Source organism: Durio zibethinus, chromosome 1, assembly GCF_047325235.1.
Source record: "Durio zibethinus cultivar Kanyao isolate XHJ-2024 chromosome 1, ASM4732523v1, whole genome shotgun sequence".
Taxonomy (NCBI): Eukaryota; Viridiplantae; Streptophyta; class Magnoliopsida; order Malvales; family Malvaceae; genus Durio; species Durio zibethinus.
Genome location: NC_143162.1, coordinates 2,423,986 through 2,447,457, shown reverse-complemented (window position 1 = coordinate 2,447,457; position 23,472 = coordinate 2,423,986). Strand labels below are relative to the sequence as shown.

Sequence of the window (23,472 nt, the reverse complement as noted above, 5' to 3'; positions counted from 1 at the left end):
AAAAAAAAATTGAGATCGGATCGAAGTTGAGTTTATATAAATTCGATCCGATTATATATATATTATTTTTTTATTTTTTTTATATATATTTATATTAAAAAATAATATTTTATTAATTTTAAATTAAATTAAATATATTTTATATAATATCGATTAAATTAAAATTTTTTAAAATTTTTAAAAAAATTAAATTAAATTAAATTTAAATTTTATAAATATAAAATCAGATCAGTAAAAATTTACCGAACTCGATCCGTTGTAATCTTTAGGTTGCTTCGCTTTCTTTCGCTGGCCCTGCTTTGAAAATGAAACCTGACCCTACCAAACCGGAGTCCAGATTCCAGATCAGTTGAGCTTCATTTCATGCATGAAATGAAACTGCACTGCTCGTCCATCATATCTCCCACCTACATGTTAAAAAAAAAAAAACTTTACACTTTATTCTAATCATAGCTCCACCTGATTAGGCATATTAAATAGGAGCAGTTCTTATGCTCCAAAAACATTATTATAGTACAATGTCTAGTACTTTAAAGCTTCGTAAGTTGTAACAGAAGCCTATTTCTCTTTCAAAATGAAAAACCTCTTCAGCTAGCCACTTTTCATATGCACTCGAGAAACCCTTAAAAAAAGCTGTCCCCAATTCATAGCCAAAAAGGAAAAAAGAAGGAAAAAAAACTAAACCTAAAGAAAATGTCTCAAAATCTTACAAAACCAAACAACAGCTTCAGTTCAAAACCGTCACCGCTCTATGCTTTTCTCTTCCTCATAATCCTCTGCATTCTAGGTTTCTACGCTGTCCATTACCCACCAAGAAATGCCAAAAATGCCCGTCTTTTCCAGCAAATGTTCCTCTCTTCTGCCACCAACTACACCATCTCCTCCTACCTCCGTTCGCTCACTTCCCACCCTCATCTCGCCGGCACAAAACCTTCCCTCGAAACGACACACTACGTTAAAACCCACTTTGAAAACCTTGGCTTGGAAACCCATACGGTGCCGTTTAAGGCCCTTTTGTCTTACCCTCTCCATGCTTCAATTTCAATGCATTTCAACAACGGCACCGTATTAAACTTGAGTTTAAACGAAATGGGTATTGCTAGTTATGCGTCTTTAGGCTTGATACAACCATACCATGCATATTCTCCGTCAGGAACGGCGCAGGGTGATGTTGTTTTTGTGAACTACGGGGGCGAAGATGACTATCGTGCCCTGGGAGGGATGGGGGTTAACGTTAGTGGCTGCATAGTGATAGTTAAAAAAGGTGGTAGTTTGAGTAGAGGAGCCGTTGTGGAAATAGCTGAAAAAAAAGGTGCTTTGGGGGTGTTAATATATGCTGAAAGGAATGTTTCAAGGGGTAGTTTTGGTTTTGGAGTTGAAAGAGGGACAGTTATGAAGGGAGTTGGGGACCCTTTAAGTCCTGGATGGGCTGGGGTTGAAGACGGGGAGAGGTTGGATTTAGAGGACTATGAGGTTTTAAAAAGGTTTCCTGGAATTCCATCCTTGCCCTTGTCTTTTGAGAGTGCTCAGCTTATTTTAGAGTCTCTTGGGGGTCCTTTGGCGCCGCAACAATGGAGGTATTCCGGTCGGTCTAAGTTGTCCCGGGTTGGACCGGGTCAGGTTATGTTGAATTTGACTTACCAGGTTGGTTGGCTGGCTGGTAGATTATTGATGCTAATTTTATTTGCTTTATTTGTTGTTACTGCATATTTTTGCTTATTTTATTTCTGGATATGCTGTCTACAATGGGAAAGTGGTTTACTTTGGTGCTTGATGTTAGTGTTAAAAGTTGGTCAAATTGGATTTAGAAAGATAGTAGACTGAATTTGGATTGATTTCGATGTAAACAATTTGACTGGAAACAGAGTTTCTTTTGCTGGATAGTTTTATCTGTTGACTGCAATTTTTAGTAAAAAAGTTAGTTTTATAAATTAGAGTGGTTATTGATACTTTTTTAAGTAGGAATGATCTAATTTGGACAAGTTTCAAATCACTGCATATGGATAGCCCTGTAATTCATGACTTTTATTGAATATTCAGTCATTTGTGCCCATTTGGTAAGTGAAGGAAATTTGCATCAGTTGGGCTGGAGTTTGGTTTGTCTTTACATGGTGTATGAGTGTCCACCACCACTTGCATGTTTTCTTGTCTGGGGTTTTTCATATCTTTTTCTTTCTTCTTTTGCCTAGGAAGATAGTAAAAATTGGCAGAAAATAAAGTAAAATAATCATATGTTATTTGCAATGAATTGAGATCAATCTGCTCAAATTGTCATCATTAAGCTGAATTTTGAACCCTTAATCACCTTCAGTATGTGCTTGAGCATTATGGATTGTGATTTGTTTCTTTTCTCCTTTTTTTTTTGTGAGGAGAAGGAAAATACTTAGGGTGATTTTGACCTACTTTTTTGAAGCCTCACTGAGGACTTCCCACTATTGGAACCGGTTAATTTTTCTTTGGCCTCAGAAAACATACTGTTCAACTGTAACTGGTATACTTATGCTATGTTTGCATGAAGCCAAATGAGGTCACATAACCATTACTTAAATAAACTTTTATGTTTTGATCTAGTTCTCTAGCATAATGTATGGTATTTGCTACCAGCTTTATTGTATGATTTTCTCTAACTATACATCAGAAATTGTTAGGGTTAAGGTTACATTTCTTTCTGGTATGTTTTTGTTAAAAGGCTGAAAACATTATTAATGCATACCTAGGCAGAATAAATATTGCATGATAGGTGATCCACGCAAGAGATGTTTGTACTTATTTTATTTATGGCTATAACTGAATTGAATTCTGGTTATGCATGTTATTTAGATATTTTTTACGTAAAGCAAAAAATAGTTAGCCTTTAAATCCTATTCTCTAAAAAGTTCATTTGAATCTATATCTTTCTTGATTCTTACCTTTTGATCTATTCTTCTAGGGGGAGAAAAGGTTGGCAACAATTCATAATGTATTTGCTGTCATACGAGGGTTGGAAGAGCCAGATCGCTATGTGCTTCTGGGGAATCATAGAGATGCATGGACATATGGTGCTGTTGACCCCAACAGTGGGACTGCAGCACTTCTTGATATTGCTCGAAGATATACCCTTTTGATGCGAAATGGTTGGAACCCTCGAAGGACAATTATTTTTTGTAGTTGGGATGCTGAAGAGTTTGGCATGGTAGGTAATGTTCCATCTTTTTTTAACACTGCTTTATAGAGTGCTTTGCATGAGGAGTGAATTGGGCCATTAGACACTGAATCTTCCAAAGGAAAATTATCTTATACACTGGCAATGAAGTTTTTGAACTCTTCAAGCAGGGTTAGATAGTTAACAAGTGTCCCATTAGGGTATATTTATGAAAATTAATAAATAAAATAATGAGTAAATAGACATATGGCAACCATTTAACCCAACTGCCGGTGTATAGAATGACAATCCCTCTTCCAAATTATCTCTTTTTTGATGACTTGTGGATACAGCAGGGAACATCATTTGGTTGAATGTAAATGTGTTGCATATATATGGAGCCCTAGATTCCTCTATACGCTTTAAACTATCTATTTAGCCAATCATTTAAGTTGTCTCTTTAGTAGGCTTTTTTCAACATACATTAACAAGGCTTTGAGAGTCATCAATTTAATACAAGCTTATGTTTTATAATAATTGTCCATTAGTGCTCTAAAGTTATTTTTATCTGTTGCTATTTTGTTTTAAGATTGGTTCCACTGAGTGGGTTGAGCAGAACCTTGTGAATCTTGGTGCAAAAGCTGTGGCTTATCTTAATGTAGATTGTGCAGTGCAAGGGCCTGGATTCTTTGCTAGGGCAACTCCTCAGCTAGATAGTCTTATTTTTGAGGTCACAAAGAAGGTAGACAGAAGAGAGAAGCAAAAAAGAGTGAATTACATATTATTATTACGACTTGGGTTTTTATATGTTTCAACTAATATTCAAACTAATTTCAGGTCAAGGATCCTGATTCAGAAGTTGGTGCAATATATGACAAGTGGACAACCATGAATGGAGTCAGCAATGTAGGGCCTCAAGATCTTTATCTTTCTAAATTTTGAATTCATTTATTTAGCTTGTAAGTACACTATTATATACATTGAATCTGTATGTAAAGATTGTCATTTACCATTCACATGAGTTTAATAGTTGATCATATATTTCTTTCTTGGGGATTGTATGTTTAGTTTGACAAACTTGCTTGGAGCTTATCATGTGGCAAGCTTTTGTGATTTTAATGTTTTAGGTTCGGTTGGTTTAGTTCATAAGGGTGAGGTTTGAGAGGGGGGGGGGGGGGGGGGTGAACAAATTTAAGGCTCCCTATAGTGCTAGACATGGGTGGACATTTTATGCATCAACCAGGAAAGCCAGCTGCCTGCATTCATGCTTGGCCAATTGAATGATGATGTTTTTCATTGTTGGATGAGTATGAAGGGCAACTTTACCAGAGATAATTTACTGAGTAACACTGTTATTTTGATTTTAGGTGAATGCTTGAGAAATGATTAATTATAAGCAAAATCCCATGCCCACTTTAGACGGTTACCTTTTTCCTTGCGACGTAGTCCTTAAGTTTGCACCTTTGTAAATTTAGAGAATGACACTAAAGTGGCCTGAAAAGGAAAATGCTGCTATCTATTCCCTTGAGACCTATCAATTTTCAATGCAATTGTACTTAATTTATTTGTCCTTTGATAAAAATTAAAGGATGTTTCCTTACAGTTTAATTGAGATTTCCTAGGCTGTTTGGCAGATTGAAAGACTCAGTGAAGTGGATTCTGATTTTGCACCCTTCTTGCAACATGCTGGGGTTCCTTCTGTCGATATATACTATGGAAGAGGTATATCCTTATCCCTACATCAACAGTCTTTCGATTGAAAGTTTAAACATGGTGCATCTCTGCCAATTCATGGCTCTATAATGCTACAATTTTTAATGTATGAATCTTCTTTGTTTTATCCAGATTTTCCTGTATATCATACTGCTTTTGATTCCTTCAACTGGATGATAAACTACGCAGATCCATTCTTTTGGCGTCATGTGGCTGGTTAGCTTCCTTTTCCTCCAACATATCCCTTCATAGATGTGGAACTCTGACTTAGTAATGAAACCTAAAACATTTTCATCTTGTCAAGATAACACTGCTTTTTTGTTCTACATGTTAGTGGCTGGAGTTTGGGGTCTTTTAGGCCTTCACCTTGCTGATGATCCAGTTCTACCTCTCAATTACCTTTCCTATGCTGAACAGTTAATGGTGTGTAAGCTATTCTCTCTTGTTATGTTTGTGCATACTGCTGATTGTTCCCTCTCTCCCTCATATTTCTACTGTTACTGTTTTCTTACAAAGTTTTGGTGAGCTGTTGATTGTTAGAGGTACTCTTGTTAAGATAATGTAGTTAAGGCTTCTGGATTCTGTTGAGTTGAGATGTTAGCCACTTACTTAAACCGACTTAAAATTGGATCCTGTTGACTGGAATATAGTTCCTTGAAGTACCTCATTTTCAATTAAGAAGATTTTTCTTCTTCAACATTGGTGGTTGTGGTTTGATCAATGAGTTAATGACCTCTCCCCTAGTCTTTCCCCCATCTCTTTTCTCACAGAAAGACCATGCTCATGCCTCATGTAATAGAATCATTCTAATGAGTTTATGAACACGTGGAAAAAAATCGGGAAGATCATGGATGTAATATGGTTGCTAATCACATCTGGTGTCTGACAATTTAAATGAAAGCCTGCAAGTCTAATGAAATGAGCGCTAAAAACTTTGTTCAGTGCTAGCTCCTGGTTCATTCTATTTTAGGAAGGAAGAAAACTCCAATGAGGAAAGAGGCTACTGAAATTATAGAAGAAGCAATAATTTTTTTTTATCAGAATTTGGTGATAGCAACTTCGTCTAATTTACAGATTTGCTTTATGTTTTTCAAGGCAGACGCTGAAAATATTTTCTGACCATCTCATGTAGGAGCATAAAGATACCTTGAGCAGCTTTTTGGATGCTAACGTATCTCTTACTCCCCTAGCCACATCAATTCAAGAACTTGCATCTGCAGCTAAACGAGTTAATGATGAAGCAAAGGTAAAAGGCAATGAAGTTTATTGGAATTTTATGAATACTAAGGGGGAATAATAGTTCAAGTTGTCATGTTGTTATCAACTAATGCTGTGGCATCTTCCATTCTGGTGTGCAGTCACTAATGGAACAAGAATTTCCTGGTGATGTTTTAGCTTTGAAGATGCGAGCATTGAATGACAGGCTAATGCTTGCAGAACGAGGCTTCTTAGATAGAGATGGAATTAAAGGACGGGAGTGGTTCAGGCATCTTGTAAGTGTTTTCTTTGTGAAAATTCTGTTAGGGACAGAGTCTAACGCACCGATAGAGCAATATGGTTTTCTTCTATGACGACACATGGCACTTAATGCTTTTCATTTAGTCTGTGAGGCTCTAGCTTTCTGTCGAAAACTTGTCTACAGCTCATTCATCACCTATGAAAACATTATCCTTTGGGTTAAGAGGTGTGGTTTATTACGGTTTGTAAAATGAGTACATAAAAATTAAAAACGTTTGCTTGTAAATAAACTAGTCTAAAGCACATGAATGCCATTTTTTGTAACTCATTTTGCATCATTTTTCCTTTAAAGATTTATGGACCTCGAAGCAACCATGAGAGCAAATTGGTTTTCTTCCCCGGAATATCAGATGCCATTGCTGAATCGGTGAAAATGAGCAAAAGCGATGGGCAGGCAGCAATTCAGCATGAGACATGGAGAGTTGCTAGAGCCATTCAAAGAGCTGCTGCTGCACTCGAAGGAGAACTCACCTGCTGAAACTGATCCGGCGACAGTCAAACATGAAAAATAGAGGAAGACAGGAAGGCATAAACTTGTACATATATGAGTATTTTTTTTATTTCTCTTCTGTTCCATCTTAAACTAACTCGGCAGCCATGAACGGCGCCCATCCGAGCTTTTGCAAATTGTACTCAGGAACCAATCGAATTTGTTTTACCTCATGATGTGCCCTCATGAAGTTTTTCCTCCAAATAAGCTAGCAATGAGTCAAATCAGGAGGTTAAAATATGGCCGTACGGATGAAAACGCGCCAGCTAAGGGTCGAACCTACGACTTTGTGCTTAGGAAACAGACGCTCTATCCACTGAGACGCAGGCGCATGTGGCATTTCTCCAGTCCATTCACACATTCATTTACTTCGAAACAAATCACAAAAAATTTGATTTTTGGCGCTTAAAATGGAAAACAAAATCAAAATCCAAATCAAAATAAAAAAAGGAGTGAGCGTTTGATTCGCTTGTTCAAACCTGGGGAGAGACAATCTGGAAAAATGGAAGATTTGATAGCAAATTTGAGTAAAAGCCTTGGTTCATTCTGCAACCACCTGCAAAGCAGCTGTGACGCTCTCAAGCAATCAATCGACCGCCGCCCCATCCCTCTTGGTTAACTACCTGTCTCGATCCAGTTCTTTTATTACACTAATTTTTTTTTTTAAATCGGTTCTTAATTTTTAGTAACAAAATTCTTCTTATTTTGGTGATACTTTTCGGGATTCAGATTCGGCTTCATCGACGTTCGTTCAATGCCTAAACCGCCGCGTTTCAACAGCCACCTCCGACCTCAACCTTCTCGATTCCATGTCCTTTGGCACCGTTTCTTTCGAGGAACTCTTAGGTCACTGTTATCAGATCTTTAACAAGAACCAAACAGATCTTCTCGACCTTGAAGATCGCCTCAAGCCTCTCGGTTACTTCCCTCGTATGAACAATTTCATTACCTACTTAGTTTAGTTGAAGTTCCTTACGCAGTAAAAAATGAAGTTGAAACTTGCCCTGAAATGTTTATCCTCTTTTCTTTTAATTAGAAGTTGAAATTGAATATGAGGAGGAAGAGGAGAATTTGGATTCGAAGGAGAGTTCTTTCGCTGTCTCGAGTTCAGCTATGAAGAGCTTGGAAGAAGATCCTCTGTTGTATCCTTCAATTTTTTTAACCCTAATTTGCTAAAAATTGCCTTTTAAAAAGAAAAAAAAAAACTGATAAAAAAGAAATTAGTGCTTTCCCTTGATGTTATTTCTTGTAGTCTTGATGAATCACTGAGTCTAAAGAACTTTGGGCTCTCTGATGTTTGTCTTGCCACTTTAGCATCTCAAGGTTTGCAAATTTGATTGCTTTTTTCTGGGTTTTTCCCCTCTTCTTGGCGTATTGGAATTATTATTTGTTATGATTAGCTATAGAAGATGAATTAGGTTTTCGAATTATTCACTCAATTTCAATCTATTAGTATAGAATTAGCTTTGCCACCACTATTTTTGCTTCTACTAATGCTATCTCTCTCTCCACAGCTGATCATAAGACTGATGACTCTGACTTATCTTTTGGAGAAAACATGAAGTAAGCTTTTGGAGTCTTGAACGTTCTTTATATTGTATAAGGACCTCTTTCTCTTTTTCTGGTCCTCTTTTTATTTCTTTACAACTCTCTCTGAGCCTAAAATTGCAGATACAATGGACATAAACCTATTAAGATCGAGGGTATATATGAGCGTGCTACAGACACCTTCGAATTAACTAAAGGTGGAAATTACTGAGTTTTTCTATGCTTAATTTGCCGGTCTCTCCTTTTGTAGGGTTTATGACTAGCAATAATGGGCTTTAACCTGTATTATGTTATTTATTATACACCATGAAATATAGGAGAAATGGAAATTGACCTGAATCCAATTGAAGTGCTGAGGCCTGTAATACAAGTATCTAAGGATGCTTATGACAGTCTTCCTTCATATATGACAAGCCTAGCATCATGGGAGGTATGTACTATGCTGTTCATGTTTATTTATTTGGTACAAATGAGGCCAAAGTGGAATTAGGGAATGAGAAGTTGCAGGTGTTGGGGATTGGATCCTGCCTTGCAAGAATGCATCACCATTGGAGATGGGTGAACCATCCCATGTTCCTATACTGTTTATGTTTTTAGTTTTTGGGGATTCAACTTCTGTTTTAAACTTGAAATAATAGATCTTTCAAAAGAAAAAAGAGTTGTGTCTTATGATTGAGCCACACCTAGAAGGTTTTCTTGGAACTCTTTTCATATTTATAGGGGGCATGGTAAATTTTGGAAGCTTGAAAGGGCAGAATTAAAATGCTAAAAACAGATAACAATCTGTTCTTGAAACTATTCCTTCTTGACATTCTGCTAAGAAAATATATTATGGGCTGAAGGAAGTGGAAGTTATGTCTCTTGTATGATGCTTAAATGTTTTCTTGTATGAATGGACCAAACCTTGTGCAGCTAAAGGTGAAATGACGATTTTTATTGATTTAAAGCTCTCTCTGGCTGCTGATAATCTGAAGTGTTTTAAATATGACAATCCTTTAATTTATTTAATTAAAAAATTCTTTACAACGAAATTGTAATGTTTCTGGGTTGATAGTCATCTAATCCAAAAAGCTTTCTCGGTTATCTGTGGGCTTTCAGGATCTGCTGGCTGCTGTTGAGAAGATCAACTCCAGTTTGAGCAAGAAAGAGAAAACAAAAGGATATAACTATTTCCACCAAGATGAAATTGAATCCTTGGATTTGGGTAACGCAATGCGACCTACAATTTCTTTCTATTGATTATATTCCATTGCAGTGGCAAGTACTAGCGTTAGATCAAAGCATGGCCTAAATTAACTCATTTAAAGTCCTACATGACTTCCAAATATATTCCTCAACTTAGGATAGTCTGTTGCTTTGTAGAAAAATCAATACACCATGTAAATTCTTTATATCTAAATCATTGGTGCCGCTTGGTGCTTACAGGGCCTAAAGGACGAGCTTACTTGCTACTACTGGTGCGCATGAATCATCTTGTCGTAGAGACCATTAATGGGCTGATTTCTTATCGAGTCCTGTAAATTAGATCTGATGTGATAGGCTTAATCTGCTGCTTGTCGTGTAACACAATAAAAATGATTGTATTATCGATTTCTCCATTAATTTTTTTTAATTGAAAGCGATGAAAGATTAAAGATTATGCCAGTCTGTTTTTCAATTGAAAGGTTTAAGCGTACCTCCAATTCACAAGGTACTATTATTCATTTGAAGCTTTGAAAATCCATTCAAACTAAGCTTGAGAGCGAGAGAGAGAGAGAGAAGGGAATCAATATTTCATAAATATAAATTATATAACAACTTCAAAAAGAAGGGCTACTGCAGGATAATACATTTCTTGTACACTAAAATTCCAGAAATTAACCACAAACTCTCCACTAGGACGTGAAATAAAAACGAGAAAAAAAGGTGAAAAATAATTGTCATCTGCAACCAACTCTACCCGGTATACATCCCATCAAAATCTTCATATGTACTGCTAAAATTACACAAGACAGCAACCTCTCAAATCGAGGGGGAGGTGGCAAGAAACATACAAAGGCAATAGCTCATACTAGGTGTGTATCAACAGCGTGAAACACTACAAATATAAATCTCTCCCTCTCCTTCCACATGAAATCTAAAAAATATATAAATATATATATCCTACAAAACAATAACTGAGCTCTACATAAATTCTTTCTAAGCAAGCAAGCTTCAACTGTTTCCTCCAATGTGTCACTCCCTATGCATTTTCTCCATATCAACTGATGTGCTAATGGATTATTAGCTTTCTACTAGTTGTATATTTTAACTGGTTTCTCAAATGTGTGACGGTTCTGCAATAGTTACATGCCAACTTGCAATTAGAACTGTGATGGGGAGAAAATATAAAAAATATGGTGATAAAACATACTAGAAAATGTGTTACATAGCATAGCACGTGGGGATCAACTGTAGTTAACAATATTGTAGTACCTGATTTACATAAGCCCTCTTAGGAGTGTTATCAGAATGCTCTAACCCAAGGTATTGCTCCCAAGCACCATAAACATCTCTTCTCTGAATAGTATTGAAAAATAAATTAAAACACCAGTTTGCATTAAAACAGATTCTAAAAACATAGTTATCAACTGTGATTACAGAAACACAATGAAGAAACCAAGACAAGACACACCTGAAAACGATTAAACACAATGTCAGAGTCCTGTAGATACTCTGGTCGACCCAATGACAAAAATGCAAACTTCCACTGAACAAGGAGATGGAAAAAACATCAGGAGAGGGGAGTCAAAAACTGAGTTCAGGATTCCATATACATAATAGTGTGTACATGCATGAAAGGCATTGAGCAAGTGAATAAAAATGCTAAAGTTGTAAGTTAAGGGAGGAAAAGTAAAACATAAAGAAAGCATAGATGAGTAAGATAAGCATGAAAATACCTTGGAGAACTCTTCATCAGGCACCCGCAATTTCTTTTGTATCCGCACTTTAACTTCAGCCAGAGTTTCACCTTCACGAATGACCAAGAAAAAGGGCTCACCAAAATTTTGTACTTGCTGTTGAAAAATAAAAAAACAAAACATAAATTCTTCGAACATGCAAATTGTGTTAAATAGCTAGCCATTTCCACCAAATATCTCAGTCAAAACAGATCATGAATATTTATCAATTCATTCATATTGAATACCATCTGATTCTGGGCAGTCTCTTTGGTAAAGTGGTAGACATGAATCAATCGATCATGGGGACCAAGATGCTTCTCTTCTTCTGGAATCTGAGATTTGATAAAAATGACAAAGGTTAGTTCTGTTAATAGATGCTGCAGAAACTTATAACGAAAGATCAGAGATGTTGATTCTATCATGAACAAACTCCTAAGAAATTAGATTTAGCACCATAGCTAGATGAAAATAGTCAAGAAAAACAAAATATCTGAATGAAAAACTAGAAAAGGAAAGAGGTTATAATGGCAAGATATAGATTAGTAGAATGCCATACTTCCCATCTAAAATATACCACCAAGCTTTAGTAACGGGCACTTGGTCCAATATGCAGGTCACTTCATCAATGGCACGCAACCATTTTGAAATTCAAAACATTCCACTGTCAGTCTCATGTCACACTAGATACACATAAACACTCAAACATACACAACACTTTACAGGTTTCTCCTTAAAATATAGGTAAGAAGATGATAGACTGCCAGTTACATCTACTCAACTGTGCATATAGACAGCTGGTACATGCTACTGGCAGTCCCTTCTAGAAAAATTCAGGTACAAACAAGAGAATGTGTTCCTTATGCTTTTGATGAACCATTCCCAAAGCTATACCCCTATAATTTCAATATAGAACAGTCCTTCTCATCTATGAACTTCAAAAATAACATTGTCTGAAGGGCATTTTAGCCATGAAATTTCAGCTACAACAGGATGGAAAAAGGAAAACTTGCCTCTTCTGCACGCAATGTCCAATACTGATCATTTATGTTCTCAATCTTTTCATTGGGCGGAAAGATCTGAAAACACATGAGACAGAATAACAATGAGTCACACAAGAAAAGCATACTCTTATCTGTCATTCAAATAGGACAATTAAAATTCAATTGTAAATATATTTATATACAAAATTGCAACTAGCGATCAAATTTCAACCAATTTCTACCTTATAGATCTTGTGATAGAAGACTTCAAGCAGTCTAAGCTCTGCATTAGGGTGTGACAACTCCACCTGTTTCATAGTGCAGAATAGAAAAAGCAAAGCTGTAACTCAGTATGAACTTCGAGTTGTATGAGAAGTCAATAAAGATAATACTGCCTTGGATGAGAGATTATGCATTAAGACACTATCGATAGAATAGTGTAAGGATCCATCATACATTTGAGAAGGAAAATATGTGCAAGATTCTGGTTGGTTCTCAAATGCATATTCATACAATAGTTACTTTTCCCCTAATAAAAGGGGACTAGGAAATGATTTCGTCAAGGAAAAAAAAAAAAAAAAGAGCAAGAGACAGTCACTGCAAAAACAAAGCCACAGGCGTCCCTCATTGTTAATAACACTAACCATCTCTTCTTGGCATCAAGTATTCAGAATATAAAATAGAAGTAGCAAAACTTACCTTTGTCTTAAGCACATCAATCACATCTCCTACGCTGCTCTGTTTAGGCAATCTAATATTGTGAATTAGCACCTGAAAATCATGTTACACATTCTTACAGAAAGGCCCATAAACATCAAATGATCCTAAAAGAAAGAAGGAATTGAGGAGGAATAAATACAGATTCTACACTTACTTCATCCTTAGTAGCATGATGGAAAGCAACTTTCAGGTTTTTCAGACCTTGCAATTCTGGCAAAGGGATATCCAAAACTTCATAATACAAAATGTCAGAAGTCTGTAAATGAAGCACAAACAATCAGTCAATGTATATTTTGCATAAATGGAACAAACATAGCAAGATGTCAAACCCATATGGGCTACCTGGTTGTAGTGGATCAACATTTCCGACAGATGCTCTACTCCTCGGTATTTAATAGGTTGAGGCTTAGGTTGTTGAGAGTAGCAGTTGTGAGATGTGAGCCTGATTTTGGATGGGTCATCCAGACCAATTTTGCCAGCCACTCTTTCCACAACATCATCATAAGTATGTATCTTTGACCTTGAATGTTATAGAAGAAATGGAGTATAAGTATCTGACAACAGTAACTAATTATTTTTGTATTATTAGAACAGTGGTTTGCATTAGAAGTACTTACAACTCTAGACAAAAATCATCTTCTTTTGGTCTCTCCAGAGATCGAAAACGAACAATCTAAGTATCATCAAATCACAGAAACAACTTAATTGAGTTACAAGAATCTGAGCACAAACTGAATCAGGCCTAATGAAAAGAACAATAATAACAAAGGCATGCTTCTTAGGAGAGAAGAATCAAGAATGTGGCTGGTAATTCTCTAAAAACAGTCTAAAACCTTTTGCCTATGGAAGCTATGTTCTTAGGTTCCATGCAGTTTCTTGTCTTGAACAAATCCAAAGGATGAAAGCTTTCTGGTTAACCAGCTGATTAAATTAAACATAAACAACTATCAATATGGTAGATCTTTCTTTCCTTTTAAGATCCAGCAATTAATTAACACCCTGAAAGAATGAAAGATCTCATGTCAATGAAGAGAATATTACAGGAACTGAGCACAGATATCTCTTTTCCTCTCTGGTACTAGATCTTCTACATATTGTTTTATAAAATTAATAACAGGGTGGAAATCGTGGATTTCCATTGCTTCACAGGAATGAGGACAGAGGGTATAATGTAAACACTTATAAGCCTCCCGATAAAATCAGTTAAAAAAAACTGCAAAATACCAATAAGAGATTCGGCAAGTCTCCACATATTAATAGGTTTCAGTAGACTACCTGGCGGTTATGCACATACTCCAGAAATGAAGGCACATCTGGATACCGACATGCTCCTTCACTTTCAATAGGAGGAGACTTCTGAAAGCATATGATATCCCCATCTTCTATCTGCAAGCAATGACAGTGTCACTGGGAATTTAAATTAAAAGAGGGTATGTTCTAAAGCAAAACATACCTGACTTAACCGGAATGAGCATCTCTTATCAAGGTGTTCACACATCACACAAGGCTCAAACTTTATTTCCTAAAAGTTGCAAAAATCAACAGGTAAGATAATTTGATTAAGAAAAACTATTGAAGCATGTTTGCAAACACAGTTAAGCAGTAACAAACCTCATAAAGTTCTATTTCTTCATCAGGAGCAAAGCCAGCCATTTGATTTAGCTTCGCTATATATTCCATTGGCTTACCAGAAAGTTTCACCAAGAGCCTACCAACGTAACTGCAATGGAACAAAGTGCAACGTCAGAAAGTATGAGGAAACACAGAATATAGAAGATAAAGTGGAAAAGTTAGATACCGTAATTCTCCTTTCTCCGGGTCATAAAGCTTGAAGAAAAGCAAAATATCTTCCCTTGATTTATCCGGTGGTGGAAAAGGACGTAAATCCTGAAGTTATCACACAAAATGAGGTAAAGGAATATGATAAGACAAAAAATGTACTATCTTAAAAACTTAAAACAATAGTTAATAGAACAACATTACCTGTCCATACTCAACTTCCAAGAACAGTTTTAGTTCTGCATTATGTGCCTTATTCGACACCTCCCTCAACTGACCAACCTAAAATACCAAACAGAAGACATTAACTTATAGGATTAATCAAAAACCCAAAAATTAGGACAAACAATGCTCCTTACCAACTACTACATCCTATAACTTGACCCATCTTTGTTTAATTGAATGCCCCTTAATAAAATTCCTATTATAAACTTTTCTAAACAATAAATAATTGCTAAAAGAAAAAAGAGTTCCATTGATAAGGGACAAACATGTAATATCACTTAAGTCAACATACTTTCTTTAAATTCAGCCCAAAAACATTTGAAACATCTATTATTCCACTCCCACGTAAAACACCAACACTGGATCCTCCTATGAGATATCCCAACAGTGACAAGAAGAAAGTTCAGAAATTGTATACCACACATAACAATAAGAAAGACTAGATGCAAAGCAAGAAGACTAGAAATTAGAACTACTTACAGATTGAGCCTCCTCCTGAGGGGTCAATGGTCGATTTGGACGATATGTATGGTTCTGCCTCTTTGCCCAAATCCAAAAACGCTGATATTGCACTGGTATGCCAAACTCTTTCGCAATTTCCTCCTGTGAACCAGCTCAGAATTACATATTGAAAGGAAAATGATAATGTCACTAAACCCGTAAAAAAAAAATCCCAAAGACAAACAAAGTCATTTGCTCATTAGAACAGTACTAAAAATTAAGAATCACGCTAAAGCAGACAAACCTATAGTACTTAATACTATACTTTTGGAATGCCAACACAAAGGCATTCAGTGTAAGCTTTAAAACTTTGACTTCAGATTCCAATAATATATTTCAGAAGTGAAACTCTCTTTGTTTACAACTTGTTACTATCAAATACCATCTGGTCATCAACATGACTAATATTGAAATGCCAAGCTCCCCAAAAATTACCCTTGCAACACCACCATCCCCCAAAAAGCTATGCAAATTCAAGTGCATATTCTCACATTTCAATACACATTTCAGAAATATGCAGTTAAACAAATGAGTAAAAAAAAAATTGTTCAAAACAGACAATAACAATAACAAGCAGAAGTATGATGTTAGGCTTTGATTACAAACAATAACAAGCAAGGTCATCACTCATCAACCACAATAATCAGGTAAGATATTTTGTTTCAATTGCATTCTAAATGCGACAAATGCAAACAAGCAATTAAAATTGTAAATGGTACCTTAAAAACATGGAAAGGTATCTGCTTCTGAATGCGGAAACTCCTAACTTTGTCATGATCCACAAGATCAAAATATATATCCTTTCCGATCTGTTCTAGAAGATCTTCATCTCTTGCAACCTAAATGCATTAATGATATTCACTAACGTAAACATGAAAAGGAAAAAATAGCTGAAAATGCCATAAACTTGATTTTAATAGATAGATAGGTACCTTTATAATAGTATAAAGGTGAGCCTGGGCTTTATATCTCCTTTTGTCTTCCTTCTCTTCCTGTTCTTTCTTTAACCTTATCTGAGAAATTAGACATTGAATACATTATCTTGACCAAAGAGTCTACATTAGAAAGAGCATAAAGCCAAAAGTTAAGAGGCTTCACATCAGTTACAAGTAAATGGAGACATTACCCTCAAGTGTTCAGCAATGTCCTTCTCATCAACGTTGCAAATTATTTTATCCTTATCACTTTCACGAATATACACAAGCATGTACGCATTTGAGTACTTCGTAAATTTGAAAGGGGTGTTATTGAAGCCAGGATTGGTCTGTAGCAACTGTCGAATGTAGCAAAACAAGGCAACAAATTCAATTAAGTTTTACATATTGTACACAAATAGACAGGGAGTAGAACATAGAAACATTACCTCTTCCTCACCACCATACTGCTCCTCCAATGCCCTCTTCATATCTTCTTTTGTTACCCGTTCATCATCAAATTTATACCTGACAAAACGGAGAGATCTATTAAAGGATTTCCTCCAAAATGAAATTTTCCCCATTTTAAAATAAAAATTAACTAAAGCCAACATTAAATGGAAAAGCACCTGACACTAAATGCCAAAATATCTTTAGATGTGATAACATATAATAAAATAAGATCAACAGTGAAACGACTAAAATTAATACTCCACAAGATGTATCATTAGAAGATACTACTAATCAGATCAACTGAGAAGTGCCTGAGTTAAACACAAACCATTCATATCTTAAACGTAGGTCTCAAAACAACTTCAATTTATTAAACAACTCTAGCATATGATAATGTTGTTATTTCAATATTCATGGAAAAGAAGCGCTGAAATTGCAAACCCAAACAGGTAAATAAAATACTAGAAGTAATCATGGAGAAAACGTATTCGTAAGTCAATCACACTATTCTTCAAAACTCTTCTTACAATTCAACAAAAATAGGAACAAGTATACACATAGTGAGATTGTAATCACATTAGTCAACTATCAATTCAAAGATGTTGCTCACCATTGGTCAGAAAGTGTCGGCCTGATAAAAGCATAGTAATGTCCACCATGCACTCCTCCACTATGAACTAAGACACTGTAAGATAAAACAGGACATGAAAAAAAAATATTTCCTGTTAAGCAAGGGTAGTAAAGCAGGGGAACAATTAGTACATTGTATTACCAACTTGCTTCGGTTAAGATCAGATTGTAAGTATTAGTGATGTGAATTATAGAAAAATCCTGAGACAAATAATACCTGTGAAGTGTGTAAAGGTTGCGAACACTCCTATCCGCTTCAGGTGATAAATACTTCCCATTTTCTCTATCAAGGTCAAGTTGAAGAGGAAATTCATAGCGATCATTTATCTAGAAAATGAACGCAACTATTAATACAAATAGCCAATGCTAACATGCATAGTATCTAAATTCACATGAAAAACTCAACAAAGCCAACTTAAAGAAACAGTTTCATTCCCACATTTAAAAAGAGAAAGGATGCTTATCACTCTCTCTGAAAGAGAAAAACTAAAATATTGATCATAGGGAATCAGGTTCCTAAAAGTGAAATATTTGGCAAAACTTTAAACAAAATCAGACAGTTATAGTGGATCCATTCATGAGAAGCAAACCACACACAGTAAAGATAGAACAAGAATCATCAACATAAAAAATTTGTGAAACGATATATGCCTATTTAAATACTTTTTCTCATTCATAGCAGCAAAATAATTGTGGCATGTTTTGCTTTTACATATAGAGAAGAGTTTATCAATGTTTTCTGAAACACATCACAACATTTTTTATCAATATTGAAGAAAGGGGATATGAAGACTTGACATGGAAAAAGAGGAATTTTATCAAAATAAGAGAATTTGAATTTGAATATATAGATCAGATTTGGTGCAGCAGGGAAAGGAATCCTTAGAAGTGTTTTTCTTGCACATCACATTACAGTCCAAAGCCTTGAAATTAAAAAATGCTCAACCATGAGTGAAAAAAGCAAACCAATTATCCAACACATTCAGCAATAAATTGATTTCCATCACTGACCTTCACCATTGTATCCCTCACAAAATCATATTCAAAACGCTTTAGCTGAAGCTGAAGAACGGGGGGAAAGTCAATAAATAAGACACCTTTCTTCGCATCCTGAAATGAACAACAGAATTTCAGCACACAGTTAAGAAATGTCATTTGAACTTAAACTAAACAGATTAACCTAGTTTGTGCCAGTAGAATGTTGCTTAAGTTGACTTTGATGGGTCAAACCTTCAATCCATATTTCAAACCAAAAAATAAAATAAAATCACTGATAAAGTCTGACTATAGAATAAATTGTCAAACATAGCCTTGCCTATTTATTATTCTAACCACAAATGGTCCTTTATTGAAACAACATTTCTAGTCCAGTTCTTATCAACTCAAAAAGAGTAACTGACCTGTAAGCCATGCTCTTCAGCATGATATTTGTTGTCACCCTCAAGGCGCTCAACTTCCACATACTTGTCAAAAGAAGCATAAACATCCCGACAACCTTTGACATCAAGCTGAAGATCTGCCGCACAATATGAACACTCACTGTTTGCTTTTAAGGGATACATTTCAGAATTCCAAACTAATATTGGTATAAACATCAGTAAAGAATAAGTACCATAAAATGATTCCTTTCTTGTAGACTTGTAATCCACGTTGATGCATTCAATATAATTCATATGATGACCCTCAAACAACTGCTGTATTGTCCCCTCTACAACAGTTCCCTGAAAAAGGAAAAGGGGAACAATCAATAACATAATTTGATATGCAAAAGAGATATAAAAAAGGTGAGTACCTTCATTTTATCTTCAAGCTTTTCACACAGGACTCTGTTGAGTTCTTGTACATCATGTTGCATGAAAGAATCATATGTATCCCATCCAAAAGATTTGGTCAACCCCTTTGTCGCAACACTAGCATCATTATATTGAAGCTTATAAAATAAACTCTGCAGAGCCAAAGGAATACTTCCTATAGGAATGTCATTTTCAGTCGTTGGCATGTGGTACACGGCCTGAAATAAAACATTGAAATATGAGACATTTCACTCCAATTACAGTAAGAACATAAGAGCAAGCCTAAAGAAATAAAAATGAGACAGAATCCGCACCTTTCTGAAGTATGGTATATGGTACAGAGTCTGTAGGAGCGAGTTCATGTAACAAGTTGCTCCTTGATTTTTAAGTCCAACATAACCAGTCTCTTTCTTTGAGTCATATGACCAATAATCCAGTATCTTACGGACAGCAACCTCAGCTTCAACAACAACAGTATCATTCACAAGATATCCTCTGCTAGGGTCATAAAGATCGCTGAGAGGCATAAATGATGTGAAACCCCAATCGCTCTCTCTTGCATTGAACTGGTGTTGAGTGTCTGCAAATGAAAGTTAAAAACAAGGCACTAAATAAGTTTCGGATGATCTTTAATATTGAATAGTCGGTAGCCATATAATAGGAATGACAAGAAAGAATCTACACTATCACAAACGTTCCTTTCTTCCCAGCTATACATCAATTACATCCACTAAACACCAGACTGCTTGCAATAAACATAACAAAAAATTATCCAACAAGAGAGGAAAGCATCTAATCACCCTATCCTGGAACAAGTTATCAACTTTGGAAAACATTGCAACATTATAACTTATAACCCTTTCATCCTAATTTCATTCTTAAAATATAACCATGGGCATACTTTTTTCCAATTCTGCAATATTACTTGGTCGCCATAATATAGGGATGACAATTCTGCAAACTCAACTTCCAAGTAAGGCAACTTGAAAATAGAAAAGATAAAAATATAGAACAAGGCAATGTTACATAAAAGATCTAGTTATCACTCCATTTGGAACAGAAAGCTTGAGGGAGAAAATTAATAAGGAAAAAGGACATAACAAATATAGTTAACATCCTGTTAATAACTAGCAGTCTGAAAACCTAGAAATAATTCAATAACAGAGTGAATAGATAGAATGTCAAAAGGAAGATTCTAATCTATAGCGAAATAAGACAGTATTGAGTACCACTAAATTTTCATTATCATCAAAAGGAAGATCCTAACATATAGAGCAATAAGAAAGCTTACTCATTAACTTTTAATTACCATCAAAACCTCTCTAATTTTGGAATTTTATAAATGTTACAACAGATTCTTCTTAACATCCTATTTCCTATCTAATCAAAACTTCTCAACATCCAAGTGAAATAAATATGTAAATAGATGAAACCAAATCATGAATCTCCTCATTGTTGTTCCTAAGCCTCAGCTCAAAAAACTGCATAATTGTAACTGAAATACGTTCACCCTGAACCATCACCTACTGTAACAAAGCCAATGAATGAACACTACATAATAAAAGACACAATCAAGCACTGATTACAAGTGCAAGAAACAAATTCTTTCCAGGCGATGCAAGATTACATTAAAGCGAAGCCTACATATATAGGAATGAAAAGTGTAGGATTTGCAATAAAGGCTGTTGTCATAAATTATTACTTCGACAAAGCGCCAAACTTAGTAACAGTAAGAATATACCCTTTCTTATTGAATATTTGTGATGGATTTGATTAACCACTGCCAAGCTAAACTGAGCATATCTACTCCAACCATATGGCAATGCAGAAGAATCTGCAACATCCAGGTACATTGACAAGTGATCCACATTGTTTCCCTTTGGAAAAATTAGTATCCGCCTGCACAGATGAATCAACACAAAATCCAAAAATCGATCACATGACAGATTGCAGCAGACCACATAAAAAATATTCCATTAACGACAACAAAGAAAGTCTCCCTTTACCATTTATAACCACCAACAACAAACATATCTGAATAGTGCTTCTTGGTGTTGAGCCTAGAAAAATTGTCAATTGTCCAAGTGAATTTCATCGATGGAGGATCCTCCACTTGCTGATTCTCAAGCGTACTAGCCGTCTCGACTTGAGCAACTAAAATTAATCAAAATAATAAAATCAACAAAAAATCTCAAAACCCTAACAACCTTACTAATCAAATTATTATTCCATACTCATTCACACCATAATTACAAACAAAACCAATCTTTCAGATCATACTGAGATTGTCCAAAAATAATGTCTATTAGAGTAGACGAAAAAAATTCTAGAAGGAATTAAAAAAAAAACCTTCCATTGGCTGAGGTCCTTCAACTATATCCGAATGTGGCACGAGCATCTCCTCGTCTTCTTGCTGTTTCAAAATCCAAACTTACAAATCTGATCAACCAAAACCTAACCCTAACTCTCTCGATCAAAACCCTAATTATCACACTATCAATGCATTAAGACAAACAAAATCAATTCCAAGAAATTAACGTCTAATTAATCAATTCTCCATTTAAAAAATAAAAAATTTCAGAAAAAAAATCGTTTAAGAACTTCCACCAAGAAAAAAAATCAAAGAAAAATATTAAAGTATTTATTGAGAGTGAAGAGAGGGAAGAATGATATGTACATCTAACGGCGGAGTAGTCATCATAGTCATGAGTAGAGAGAGATGTGGACGGTCCGATCAGAAATCGGAGAAACTAAAAAGAAAACTAAAAATCAAAGAGGAGAATGAAATAAAAATGAACTGCGAATTTTGATGAAGGGAAGGGGAAGGAAAGAAGCGGGCGCTGCAAAGCGACTCACGAAAGGAGTACATAAAAAAGGCCATTCGAGTTTTACATCGACGGGAGGGGTATTATAGATATTTGGGAAGTTAAAAAAATTTTGTCTTCGCATTTTTTTTAGTGAAACTGTTTAATTATTATTTTATAATTTTTTAAAATTTTAAAGTTTTTTAAAAATTATTTTTTATAATTTGTTAAATTTTAAAACTTTTTGAAAATAAATTTTCAAAATATTTTATAATTTTTCAAAAATATAATGTTTTAAATTTTGGAAAAGTTATAAATTTTTTTGTAAATGAATTTATAAACTCATATAATTTCATTTAAAAAAAATTTGAAGTGTGAAAATAATATAATGGAGTGCAAATAGTCCTCTTCAAATTTTAATGTCATTTTATAAAATATGGATTTCATTTTATTAATATTATTTATTATTTATTATTTTATTTTTAAAAATATATATAAATAAAAAATTTACCCCTAAATTAATTTTTTAAATAATAATATAATTAAAGTACGCAAAAAAAAAAAGTCTGACATTAAAATAGCTTTTGTTGGTGTATTCTTTTGGTTAACTCTTATTTTCGACAAACATTCAAAAATAGTACAAGTAAACTGTGAGAGCATATCATTTATAATTTTTTTTATTAAAATTTAACAATCGTTCAATTAAAATAAAATTTTATGTAGAAGTTTATTATTTATAAATGTAAATTTTATATAAAATTTTAATAAATTTTATGTAATTTTAAATTTTAATTAATTAATTATATTATAAAATTATAAATGATATGCTGTTGTAAAATGTAATGTTAAATATTGGTGCATTCTTACTTTCTTTTGTACATTAAGATTTGCTAATATATTTGATTGTGTAAAATCTTAGAACTATTGAACTTCAAAACTTATATTGCTTTTTGTTCGGTTAATGAGGTACAACCTTATCATTTTCCTTTCCTTTTTAGCTAAGAAAGCTAAGATTTGATCAAATTTTAAAAATAACATTTATAATGTTATTAGGTAATAAGAAAAGATTCCTTCAAAAATAGTAATAAAATATCAAGTTACACAAATAATCAAAGTTAATTCAAATTTGAATACAAGTTAATTTAATTTGACAAAAAAAATCAATAATACGAAATCGACCAACTCAAATTTAATGTAATTCAAACTCGAATTAATTTGATTTGAAAATAATCCAAACTCAAATAATTTTAAAATATAATTTAAAATCGAATTAATTTAATTTTAAAGTTCAACAATTTGGATGTTAAAATGACCAAATTTTGAATAATCTAAAAGTTAAATTCAAAATATCCGAACTTGAAA

General features: G+C 34.5%; 3 protein-coding genes across 6 annotated transcripts; 2 read left to right on the top strand and 1 right to left on the bottom strand.

The window, feature by feature from the left end:
* Positions 1–250: 250 nt before the first annotated feature.
* LOC111311620 (putative glutamate carboxypeptidase AMP1) lies at positions 251–7,016 on the top strand. Of its 2 annotated transcripts, none has more exons than XM_022911151.2 (10): positions 251–1,644; positions 2,930–3,172; positions 3,711–3,863; positions 3,959–4,027; positions 4,756–4,843; positions 4,967–5,050; positions 5,169–5,257; positions 5,967–6,080; positions 6,193–6,327; positions 6,645–7,016. In XM_022911151.2, the coding sequence occupies exons 1-10, from the start codon at positions 694–696 to the stop codon at positions 6,828–6,830; spliced, it is 2,112 nt and encodes a 703-aa protein (XP_022766886.2). In that variant the 5' UTR covers positions 251–693; the 3' UTR covers positions 6,831–7,016. The 2 variants fall into 2 exon arrangements, with proteins under 2 accessions (XP_022766886.2, XP_089614540.1); XM_089758414.1 differs by having other exon boundaries at positions 450–1,644; positions 4,744–4,843.
* Positions 7,017–7,209: 193 nt separating this feature from the next.
* LOC111311621 (uncharacterized) lies at positions 7,210–10,035 on the top strand. Its single transcript, XM_022911153.2, has 9 exons — positions 7,210–7,456; positions 7,572–7,772; positions 7,879–7,984; positions 8,095–8,165; positions 8,357–8,405; positions 8,514–8,587; positions 8,708–8,820; positions 9,489–9,594; positions 9,816–10,035. Exons 1-9 carry the CDS (start codon positions 7,345–7,347, stop codon positions 9,908–9,910), a joined length of 927 nt encoding a protein of 308 aa, XP_022766888.2. The 5' UTR covers positions 7,210–7,344; the 3' UTR covers positions 9,911–10,035.
* A 126-nt stretch (positions 10,036–10,161) lies between these two features.
* Positions 10,162–22,189, bottom strand: UBP13 (ubiquitin-specific protease 13). Of its 3 annotated transcripts, none has more exons than XM_089758392.1 (32): positions 21,984–22,189; positions 21,656–21,799; positions 21,313–21,460; positions 21,048–21,205; positions 19,621–19,886; positions 19,306–19,524; positions 19,126–19,234; positions 18,914–19,029; positions 18,525–18,623; positions 17,731–17,840; positions 17,494–17,568; positions 16,880–16,958; positions 16,643–16,789; positions 16,449–16,529; positions 16,236–16,355; positions 15,496–15,618; positions 14,995–15,072; positions 14,810–14,898; positions 14,623–14,731; positions 14,465–14,533; positions 14,287–14,397; positions 13,629–13,684; positions 13,354–13,531; positions 13,166–13,267; positions 12,991–13,062; positions 12,534–12,599; positions 12,322–12,387; positions 11,557–11,643; positions 11,309–11,425; positions 11,044–11,118; positions 10,845–10,928; positions 10,162–10,705 (listed from the first exon to the last, which is right to left on the bottom strand). In XM_089758392.1, the coding sequence occupies exons 2-32, from the start codon at positions 21,702–21,704 to the stop codon at positions 10,664–10,666; spliced, it is 3,300 nt and encodes a 1,099-aa protein (XP_089614518.1). In that variant the 5' UTR covers positions 21,705–21,799; positions 21,984–22,189; the 3' UTR covers positions 10,162–10,663. The 3 variants fall into 3 exon arrangements, with proteins under 3 accessions (XP_089614518.1, XP_089614524.1, XP_022766885.2); XM_089758398.1 differs by having other exon boundaries at positions 21,656–21,787; XM_022911150.2 differs by having other exon boundaries at positions 21,656–21,719.
* Between the last annotated feature and the right edge of the window lie 1,283 nt (positions 22,190–23,472).

Bases quoted from the DNA above. Each gene is read 5' to 3' on its own strand.
- LOC111311621 (XM_022911153.2), top strand. From the start codon at position 7,345: ATGGAAGATTTGATAGCAAATTTGAGTAAAAGCCTTGGTTCATTCTGC. The intron at 7,773-7,878 runs GTATGAACAATT...TCTTTTAATTAG, and splicing joins GCCTCTCGGTTACTTCCCTC to AAGTTGAAATTGAATATGAG. The intron at 8,588-8,707 runs GTGGAAATTACT...CATGAAATATAG, and splicing joins CACCTTCGAATTAACTAAAG to GAGAAATGGAAATTGACCTG.
- LOC111311620 (XM_089758414.1), top strand. From the start codon at position 694: ATGTCTCAAAATCTTACAAAACCAAACAACAGCTTCAGTTCAAAACCG. The intron at 4,028-4,743 runs GTAGGGCCTCAA...GAGATTTCCTAG, and splicing joins CCATGAATGGAGTCAGCAAT to GCTGTTTGGCAGATTGAAAG. The intron at 6,081-6,192 runs GTAAAAGGCAAT...TCTGGTGTGCAG, and splicing joins GAGTTAATGATGAAGCAAAG to TCACTAATGGAACAAGAATT.
- UBP13 (XM_022911150.2), bottom strand. From the start codon at position 22,013: ATGACTATGATGACTACTCCGCCGTTAGAT. The intron at 21,206-21,312 runs GTAAAGGGAGAC...TCATCTGTGCAG, and splicing joins GTTGTTGGTGGTTATAAATG to GCGGATACTAATTTTTCCAA. The intron at 11,426-11,556 runs GTATTCAATATG...ATTTTTCAACAG, and splicing joins AGACTGCCCAGAATCAGATG to CAAGTACAAAATTTTGGTGA.